This window comes from Trachymyrmex septentrionalis, unplaced genomic scaffold (genome assembly GCF_001594115.1).
Source record: "Trachymyrmex septentrionalis isolate Tsep2-gDNA-1 unplaced genomic scaffold, Tsep1.0 scaffold29, whole genome shotgun sequence".
Taxonomy (NCBI): domain Eukaryota; kingdom Metazoa; phylum Arthropoda; class Insecta; order Hymenoptera; family Formicidae; genus Trachymyrmex; species Trachymyrmex septentrionalis.
The window spans coordinates 392,731-403,740 of record NW_017305451.1 but is presented as its reverse complement, the minus strand read 5'-3'; the positions used below and the strand labels follow the sequence as shown (position 1 = coordinate 403,740).

The following is an 11,010-nucleotide window of genomic DNA, read 5'->3' as shown; positions in this document are numbered from 1 at the left end:
TATTATATATATATATATATATATATATATATATATATATATAATACATATATATATATGTATATATACACATGAATATCTAGGCTTTCATAGGTACTCGTAATTCTTTGATTTACAACTTGTACATATTTTTACAGCCTAATTTTATCTCCTTTGTTTAAAAATTTAGATATAGATCTAAGAAAATAATTTTGTAGAAGTTATTAAAATAATTATATACGAAACATTTAAGCTGATTGTTAAAATATCAAAGCCTTTTGCACCGTTGATCCTTGTGCTTAAGTTTCTAATAATATTTTCAGATTTGTATTTAAATTTTTATCTCATTAGATACTTTAGCAAAATCGTCCTTTTCATATAGAAAACATTTAGGAGAAATTATAGATACATGTTTGTCGTCTGCGTACCTCTCTCGTCTCTTCCCATATAAATCCAAAAACATACAGCACAACGATACCTTCAAGAGGAGTAGGAGCCGCGCCTCTCTGCCGAGCCAAGTAAGCCTCGAGGTTCTTCTTCATTTCCTGGCTACCCAGGAGTCTAACAATTTCCACTTCTGCACGCTGCGATACCAGCATGAGCACAACTACAGACAAATACGTAATATGTTAGCTGTTGGTTAGATAATGGCACTGATATTATTATTTCAAGATTCAAATCTTGTCTGTTTTATAATTAAAGTTTTAAAGCTATAATGTAGCTTACACAAAAAGAATAAATAGGATGACGCGTGAACCAAGAATTTCATAAAAGGTCTTCGCATAAGCTGTCCCGTTTTCGATCCCGGCATTAGATAGTACATGATACAATAAAATGGAAATAGAACTGCTGTCTTTGCAAGAATGCCGACTCTTTGCAGAGTCGACATTCTTCGAAATCCGGGAACCCCTTCGTACCTTTGGATAGGATGAGATATTCAAAAGTGTTTTTAAATTCATTTTACAAATTATGTCTTTTGTACATAAAATATCTTTATCTCATACAGCATATTTTATTCAAAAAGTATTCTGGAAAAATCCTTAGTATGTTTTCTAGACGTTTTTATGCCGTTCCTTAGACATCTGTGCTATATGAGATAGAGTCCTTAGCTTACCAGATTGCTGCCAAGAGCTGCTGAACGTGAGAATGCGAGACGAATCTCTTTTGCTTATACTCTATAGCTTGCTCGAGACGAGCCAGTTGTTTGCTAAGTATGGCATTTTCTTCTTCTAGATCGTAATTTAAGATGGTATCTAATTCCGTAGTGGTCCGGACGTATTGCAATAAATCGACAGCGAATCTATTCGGAACGATTATAACTCTTGATTAACACTAGCAGAATCAATGTTTCTATGCTCTTAAAAGAATCAAGTGTATAATAAGGTAATATAAAAGTAAAGAAAGTAATAAAAAATTAAATGTTCAGTAAATTCATCAGTATATATATAAAAGATAGACTTATTAAAAAGTCAAAAAATTTCAGAATCTTTTTTTTCTTTCAAGGAATATAATATTAACTCCCCAGAGCTGACGCCAAAATCTGTAGCACAGTTACTAACGCTATAAGATATATTTAATTTATATTAATTAAAAAACACTAATTAATTTCAAAGAATCAAAATGACATATTAAATTTTCTTAGAAGAGATACGGCATTTATGTTGAAACAATGAATAAATATTGATTTATTGAATATTGAATTATTGATTATTAGTCAGTGCGTGGTCGATGTTAACATTTCTATGAGATGTTAATTTGTAATGTTTTCGAGAACAAATTGATGTAATTATATTACCAACCAAGAAAGACTAAATAAGCTGAAACGTTTTACATTTTGTACTATTATGACAATAAATTGAATATATAATAATTACTTCTTGTAATCGGTCGTATAAACCACTAACCAGTAATTTGCTTTATAATCTTACGAATCTGTTAACTTATAGATTCAAAGTAACTGGTTTTACATAATTGGTTTAAAAAAGAATAAATACTAACAATATGTTAAAGAATAATCCAATTTATATCTTTGTAGATGTAATATAAAGAAAATTAAATTCTTTGATATTTTTGATAAAGAAATTTATAATCGAATAAGTCCAGTAGACCCATCATCAGCTCCGGAGGGTCAATCTAAAGAAATGGGCAATTATGACCGTTTGATACTTTTAATTTTACATACAATATATAATCACATTCTGCGAAACAAAAAACTTACTTTTCCACTTGTCGTCGTAGTTTTAAGTACTCGGCTCTACTTTCAGGTTCCGATATAGCCAGTTCCCTAAGTTCCCAACTTAATTGGAAAGCTGTCATTAAGGGATCTGTCGAGCTCAGAGCTATTAAACTTGGACTTGCTAAAGCCTTATATTCGGAAATTCTAGTAGATGATAGACGTAACGGATCGCCTAAATCGTAATTCTAATTAGAATGTAATATATATAATTTTAATTATATTACATCTTCTATCAGCAATTTCTATTAACAATTTATGTATTTTCTAAAATTTGTATTAGGAGACGAACTAAATTTATTAGAATATCTCTCACCAATGGTTGCTTGAAGACAATCGTCACAGCCACATCTCACATCATGCGGCATCGGCAAGGTAGCTCCTCGATCTAGTAGAAGTTTCAAAATTTCGTAATTATTGCGCTGTGCCGCGAGCATCAATGGTGTCATATCCATCGGATATCTGGCTGATGCTGGATCTACCTTCTGCCAGCTGTGTATGATCTGCTTTTCGGCTGTAATTAAAGTGCGAAGCACACGAAAGACAAATAATAATTTTAATGCAAATTAGTTTTAATGCAATTTTATTTTTAATAAAATTGTTTATTTACATTTATAATTACATTTTTGCACAAAAGGAAACGGTTTTATTATAGTATATAAAACTTAGCAAATACACATCTGTAAATAATAATTTTATTGAACTATCAAAATAATTATATGAGTATATGTACATAGGAACACAAGCATAATAAGATTTTGATATTCCAATTAATCAGCTTGATCGTCTTATATAATAATGTACACTTGAGACTAAAAGTGGGAAAAGATTTTTTAAAAATTGACATTTTTGAGATTTTTACAACATTTATTAACAATGTGTTTTTTAAAAATAATTATTCAGATTTAACAAAACAGCTATTGGATTGAAAGAAATATTGTTAGAAAATACATTATTATAAATATCTAAATAAATAATTCTAAAAATGTCAATTTTTGAAAATATTTTGAAATTTTTGACCGGGAATGTAAATAGTATAACATACCTAGTTGTTTTTAGATTTGTATCTGGTCCAACTTTTATATACTTCAGCAAAACTATTCTTTCGTATACAATGGCGACAATCGAGATACTGTACTTGCGAGGTACTGTAACTTGAAAATCAATTTCACTCACAATTTTCAGTTATTTGGTTCGTAAGAAGTTCTTCATGTTCCAACAACAATTCGACTGCCTCTACGAATTCCTGATCAATTGCATGAAGCAGAGCATCTTTAGTTTCAACTCCCATCACAACAAGCAACTCAACCATTTCTAAATGTTCCGCCTCTATGGCCAGCGTGAGGGCACCACGACCCAAACTATCTACACAATTTATATCTAGCTGTTTCACCTAAAACATTCAAGCATATCGAGAAATTTCGGTCTACCTTAACTCTACGAAATTGCTGCTATAATTTCTATACGGGAATTATTTCCAGAATTTCGTGGATACATTTACAATTAAAGGTCAATTTTAATAAAACTAAATACAATAAAATTTTATTCTTTAATTTCACAGCAAATGTTATGGATAAAAAAGGTAGTCTTTCATATTAAAATATAGATTTTTTTCTTTCTTTGCAAAATCAGCGAGCTTATTTAATTCAAAACTTCTATTTATTTCCATTTTAATCATTAAATTTTTCTTTAAAATTTCTGTATTTACCTTCTTCTTATTTGCAAGTTGTAGAAGCCTCTTCACGTTAGGCAAATCACCTCTCTCTACAGTCAACAGATATTTCTTTTCTTCAAGAGTGAGCGGACGTGGAAGGTTAAGCACATAATCGTTTGTGTCCTGGACCGTAGCTTCCATATCTTCATCGTTTTTCACGTCACTCATTTTTAAACGTTCAGTTCACTTTTTTACTTTAACAATACGATTACTTTCAATGCCATTTAAATCGCTTGCGCACCAAAAATAGTCAAAATCATTTCTTTTTTCACCGGCACATCGATGGCGTATGACAGAATATCGAGTTTCGCAACGATGGCCTCTCGAGGAGAAGACAGTTTAAAATGTTATTTTGCTCTTGCGCGAGTTTCCGTGTCACTTAACATCGGTTATATAGAGGATGATGGAAATCGAATTACGCGTATTAATGTAGACCCTGTTTACTGTGGGTGGCGCAGATGGCGATGGGGATAGTAATACAGCCGTCGTTACCAGTGATAGTATACTTGTGCCTATCGACTAATTTGCTTACCGATATCTCGTTAGCTGTTTAACGGATTGCACTTCCAATAAGAGTGCGTTCGCTAGAAACGAGGGAATGTTGACAGACCGAGTAAACCACCAACGCGGTGCTCGCGGGGGCTAAGCCGGATAATTCCCTATTGTTTATATATTACATAATATTCCAATAGCCTCGGGTATATTGAAATAACAATCCCATCAGGCATGTGATTTTAGCCTTTGAAAATATTCAGTGATTGAAAATATTCCTTTTGATTGTAGTTTCTTTGATCCTCCGATAAAAATTTTTCATATAAGAACATTATAAATGTATATGAAACACATATAATATATGTATATACAATAATTACATACGAAATATGTCTATGTATATATATCCATATAAATATATCCATATATCCTTCTTTTTTAATAAAATAACTATTTGACATAAGAAAAATAATAATAATTGAAAGAATAATTTTTGCATTATTTCTTTTATAGAAAATCAAAGAACCCCATACTAACCTTATGGAAATTGGTTCTCTGTTAAATTGGGTAAATTTGTAATATATTGTAGTTCTCATTATTTTGAATATGGTAAATGTCTTCATAGGATCTCCTCCTATAGCTAATTTTTTCTGCACTATAAATTTAAAATAAACCTATAATTACTTTACACCTTTAAGTACACATTACTGTACACTTACTTTGTTACGACTTTTTCCAACTATTATTTTATGAAAATGACGGGCAATTTGTACATATTTCATATAATTTTCAACTTATTAAATTTAATAAATTTACTATTAAATTCTCCTCACTTGGATTATTTAAAATCCAAATGCATATAATTTAAAAAAATATAACTCATTTATACATCCTGGAATGTTCAGATTTAAGCCATCCTTTAAAAATTGAGTTTCTGTATATTAGTAATATTATATATCGTTATTGATTGATACATAATAGATGTCTACATATTTATATATACCTATACCAAGTGTCTCACTTTAAATGATGATTTCAAAGTATCTCTTAAATAATGCATTATAGAGAAAAACGGAATGGATTTTAGATGATGAAATGGAATAGTCTCGAAGGGAATGTATTTTGGTTGCGTTACTTTTAAAAGAGCAATCTGCGATGAGATCAGTGATTAATGCATAGGCAAACAAGGCACTTGCCTAAAGTGGCAAATTTGAGGTGGTAGCAAATTTTTCAAGACAGAAAATTTTCACACAGTTGACATAAATTTTTAATTTATTAATCTAATGTTTTTGCATCAGTTACACCGAGCATATTTTATCGATATTTTAAATATATAGGGTAACTCCGGCAAATACACCGCGCTGGGATTTACCCCGCGGAAGTCAGAACAAATAGGAGTGGGTATAGGTGTTGACTATAGTGTGGTTGATATGGAATATTTCACTCAAAATTTTTCCATGTGTGGAATTCTACATTTGGAAATCCAAAGAATGTATAAATTATTTTTTGACAAAATAATTTATTATTTAATACTAGAAAAATACCTATTACGAAACTGGATTTTCATCATTGCTTTAAATAATTCAAGATTGAATTACTAATATACACTATATATGTACTTGCATATATATCATATTGTAGTCTTCTTAGAACTGCGCGCCGAATTGTTTTCACCGAACAGTTTCACTATATTAACATCTTTGTAATATGATGTTTGATGGTAGTATCAAATTATTAAATTTGCTTGTCAACTTAATTCGTGATTACTAGAGTGGTTTTAATTGCGTTTATAATCTGGAACAACAATTAATATGGTATATATGCAAGTATATATATATATAGTGTAATTCAAGATTGAATTATTTAAAGCAATGTGAAGATCCAGCTTCGACCGTAATAGACATTTTTCGAGTATTGATTGTGTTTCTCACATACGCTGTCTAAAATAAAAATTCTTAATATAATTTATTATTTAATATTTTATTAAAAATGAAAGTTGATTAAACTATATATTAAAAATTTGTTGCAACTTGTTTACAACTCAATCGGCGGTTGTCTCTTTCACGACTATTGACCGGTATTTCACTATAGTGCTCAGATGTAGCGCTTCGACAAAACAAAAGTACATTGATCGCATTATTACAATATATAAAACCGATTTTGACAGAAGCAAATTAAAACTACATTGAACGATATTTTATAATATAGTGAAGGCTAAGAAAATAGAGATTTGTAATTTAAAACATGTTAATTTTTTGGAAAAAGATAGATAGCCGTGAGAGAAATTATATCAGAATACACAAAAATGATAAAACTTCTGCTTATAATCCCGGCAATATCCGTACATATCCCTTCCCCCTCCCTCTATAATATAGCCATATATCCCATCCTTATAGGATATACGGTAAAAATGCGAGGATTTAAAAAAGTTTATTTTTTAATACGAAATATAAATATTTCAAATTTCGAATATTTTTTTCATAATATTAGACAGTACAAAGTTTTTACTGATATAGTTCGTTTACTTCGAATATAGTAAATAATACTTAATAAATTAATTTTGGATAGGTGCGGCGTATATACCGGAGTTACCCTAGTTAAAAATTATATTTATATTATTACTTATTATATATTAATGATTATTGTTTTTACCAGCTAATGCGGAGGGGGAGGGGGATATAAATAATTTTTTAAATCTATTTTTCCTTTTACCTTTTTATTTATAAATTAATAAAGCCACTTGGAGGCGGCTAGGTGTTGGTATCTAAAGTAGATGCGGCAAAATGCTTCTCAAATCTATCACTGAACGAGATAGTATTGCGTAAAATAAATTTGTATGCTGTATGTTATGTCTAAGTGCTTATGCAATGAATTTCAAAATTGACTGAGAAAATATGGAATATGAATTGTTAAAATAAATGTATATTTTAAAAAATAATAGAAAAATAAAATTTGACAGAATAACTTACATAGATAACTAACATCTACGTAAGTCGATATGTTTATCGAGAAAAAATATTTCTTGTGACAAAAAATTCACTCTGGGTCAAGTTACATTTTCTATAACTAAAAATGAATACATTTTCTATAACTAAAAATGAAAAAAAATTAATAAACAATTTACACAAATATTTGATTCGTTATAAGTGCGATATAGTCGGGGAAACATTTGAGATGCGAAGCAAATTGCGATATAGAGAAACAGTTGTAACCCATTAATGCGGGACAATTCAGCATGCACACATATGTTAGAGCGCATTAATAATTCTAATTATACGGCAGATAAATTCATTATGCAGAAATCGTATTAAAATATTCTTTCGTGTGGTTTATCGGCTTTTCCATAGTGGCGAAAGATGAAACAGGGAAAGCCGAGAGTTGCATTGGCGGGATAGAGAAAGAGTGGAAGAGAGATAGTAGTTATTAATTGTTTGCATGGCGGTTTCGTCTTCTTGATTATGTATGATACATAGTTGCACTCGGATCGATATTTATTAAGTGGCTCATTGCCAGTATCCCAAGAATTTTATATTCAATCAAGGGGATATCCCACACACACACATGGGAAGGGAGTTTATTAATTCTTTATTATCATCTACACAACAATTTCTTTAATGAATTGACTTTTTAAAATTTATTTATTTTTTTTTAAATTTATTAATTAATTATTGTAAAGGTCAGAATGTTCTCTTCTTATTCCTGATTTTAAAAAGAAAAAAGTATTAGATTTCATAAACGTCATATATAACCTATATTTCTTTTTCTAAAAAAAGAATAAATAAAATATACTTATACAAGTATTACGAACGAAATGTATAGTTGTGAATGGAGTACTTAACAAGCGACGCGGTAGTGTCGCGACACCACGTGCCCCTTTGCAATGTTTTCTATATATTTTCGATCTTTCAAAGGGGAATAAAAGAGAGTAAACTACAGTGTATAAAATATATAAATAAGTTTACAATTCAAATATGTATTTATATAAATAATAGAATAAAATTGTGTATAAATTAGATAAATTAAAATTATAGTATATTGTTAATAATTTACAAATTTATTTAAAGCAAGAGTGCATTAATAAATTAAAATTTGAAACGTTAATAACCGAAGACGAAAGCAAAATATATTGTTTGCTCACAGTTTGTTCTTGTTCATATCGCGAACAATGAATACGGCGAGTGAAAGTAGCGATAATAATGTAAGAAAACGCATCCTTTTTCCGCGCTGATATCTTCCGTCCGGAAAAGGAAAGTTCTTTTAGAGACATCAGGAAAAAGATGATCGCCTGGCTGACGGCGGTGAGGAAAAACGACCGATGAAAGGTAGTATCAGCGCAATAAATCGGAGCCACGATTGTAGATGCATCTCAGTGCCTCGTCTTCTTCTTCGAACTTACTTCTTATTTTATGCGAAACAGTATCGAAATGACATTATGCGTCGGAGAATTGAGGATACTATGGTTGTTGCTGACCCTGATATTCCTTCTTGATAGCACACCAGCGATCAGAAAGGTCAGCAAAGCTCCAGCTGGATTCCGATACTCCAAGGATTTAATCGCGGAGGCTACGGATCATAAAGGTGAATTACAACTGTTATTTTGTTTGTAAAAGCATAAATCAAAATAATAAAGAAACTAAACTAAATAAGATTATTTAATAAATGAAATGTTTAATATAAAGAAATAAAACAAATATTGTTAATGTAATGTAATTCAACAGCAAAGCTTACGGTGAATTATACGGATCTGCCGGATCGATCGTGCTAATTCATACCTGTCAGAGAATTACAAGGGTACTCGATATTTGTACTGTTTCAATATGTCGCATTTGCAGCATTTAATCATAACAATTGATTCGGATCCATTTTTATTTTTGATACCATTACAATTCAAACAATTTTGAAATATATACATATTATGTGAATATATGCATATGGCGCGTTCTCATTGCGGTTGATTTATAATCATTTAAAATAATTTAAATATTATTTAAAATAATAAAATAATAAATTTAAAATAATAAGAAGACAAAATATTCAAACGTTCAAGTACTATTGACAGTGAAGTTCTTACATCTTACACTATTACTTTTCTGTTAACGAAAAAAGCAAACAGTTATATGGAAAGTATGGTTTTGTTAAGGTATCTAAAAATTTAGCTTATAGATACAGATCTGCAAATAAACTTTATTAGATCATTAAAATAACGTAATATCTTTTACATCATTTCATCAATCTTTTTGCAGCATTGCTCACTAGACTTAAATATCCTACATAATTACTTTGATAGTCAAACAAAATTATTTTCAGATCTGTATCTAAGTTTAAGACTATAACAAAATTATTCTTTCCGCATAATTTTTGTTTCGATATTTCTTTTTTGTTTACCTCGCGGACTGAAAATTACGATATTTGCAAGTATGATGATAACGAATGATCTTGAATCGTAAATGAGAAGCGAAAAGCTAAATAAATAATCTTCTTTTTAACAAATCAATAAACGAAAGCAAAAGCGTTGTTTCTCATCGACAATAAAGATTCAGTATAGCTTTATTTATATTTTATTCGAATAGGCGGCGACAGACATCATGAGGAGGGTGCCGGCTCGAAGCACGACGAGGATCATCACGACGTGCATGGTCATAAGGACGATAAGGTATCTATAACACTTCGTTTTCCAGCTGCTATTGACGTTCAGGCCATTGTTATCTATGCGTTGTCAATGATTTCTTTCCTTTTTTTATTACTTGTAATATAATCACCATAGGGCTTCACGTTAGGCTTCTCTTAGTTCGCAATCATGGGAATATATATTGCATAGTTTTTTCTTTTTTGTACAAATATTATATCTGAAAAATAAGACAGGCTTCGACCTATAATAAGCATTTGGCGCGCAATTGTAAAGTATAATATTTCATCTCTTTGTATCGTAAAAATTTGTCGATATTGTTTTATATTTCTGCAAATTCCTCTCACCGCAGTGAGAGGAATTCTAATGCATGCATTCGGGGAAAGCGAGCAATGATTTTGTTTCTTTATGCCGGAATTGCAATATTCTATAAACAATGTCGCGAATTCATCAACGTTTTTCAATAGAACGGAAGTTTCAACCACAAGCCACAATGTCTGATAGTATGTTTGTTAAAATATAAGTCTATAAAATAATATATCTTATAATATTGTATAAAATATAATATATCTTTGTTCTTCATTGTCCGTTATTATTATTATCATGTCAATCCTTTAATTCTCTGGAACTAACGTCAAAATTTGTATAAGTTACAATTACTGACTGATTGGGTCTGTGACATTTAATTTATGTTAATTAAAAAGCCCTAATTAATTTTAAAGAACCAAAAGAATAACTCATATAAAAAAGAATGAATATTAAGTATATTTTAATACAAATAATCTAAATTTGTAAATGTAACATTAAGATAATTGAATTGTTTGACATTTTTGACAAAGAGATTTATAGTTTAATGATTTCCAATAGACTCACCATCAATTTCAGCGAGTTAAATAGTATCTAATAAAGTATTCAGTATTAATATTGATTTATATACAAAGTATCCCAGAATGATTGCCGAATATT

The 11,010-nt window shown here is 30.0% G+C and overlaps 2 protein-coding genes across 2 annotated transcripts in view; one reads left to right on the top strand and one right to left on the bottom strand.

The window, feature by feature from the left end:
- Positions 1 to 4,246, bottom strand: part of LOC108749308 (transient-receptor-potential-like protein) — a 9,162-nt gene extending 4,916 nt beyond the window's left edge. The window contains exons 1-7 of the mRNA XM_018487909.1: positions 3,921 to 4,246; positions 3,389 to 3,605; positions 2,529 to 2,726; positions 2,198 to 2,387; positions 1,094 to 1,279; positions 706 to 896; positions 408 to 586 (exon numbers count right to left, since the gene is read on the bottom strand). Coding sequence (XP_018343411.1) covers positions 408 to 586; positions 706 to 896; positions 1,094 to 1,279; positions 2,198 to 2,387; positions 2,529 to 2,726; positions 3,389 to 3,605; positions 3,921 to 4,094 — 1,335 coding nt within the window. The 5' untranslated portion in view covers positions 4,095 to 4,246. The remainder of the gene's footprint in view (positions 1 to 407; positions 587 to 705; positions 897 to 1,093; positions 1,280 to 2,197; positions 2,388 to 2,528; positions 2,727 to 3,388; positions 3,606 to 3,920) is intronic.
- Positions 4,247 to 8,757: 4,511 nt separating this feature from the next.
- The window catches only part of LOC108749369 (high mobility group nucleosome-binding domain-containing protein 5-like), a 4,113-nt gene continuing 1,860 nt past the window's right edge, over positions 8,758 to 11,010 (top strand). The window contains exons 1-2 of the mRNA XM_018488000.1: positions 8,758 to 8,996; positions 9,989 to 10,071. Coding sequence (XP_018343502.1) covers positions 8,825 to 8,996; positions 9,989 to 10,071 — 255 coding nt within the window. The 5' untranslated portion in view covers positions 8,758 to 8,824. The remainder of the gene's footprint in view (positions 8,997 to 9,988; positions 10,072 to 11,010) is intronic.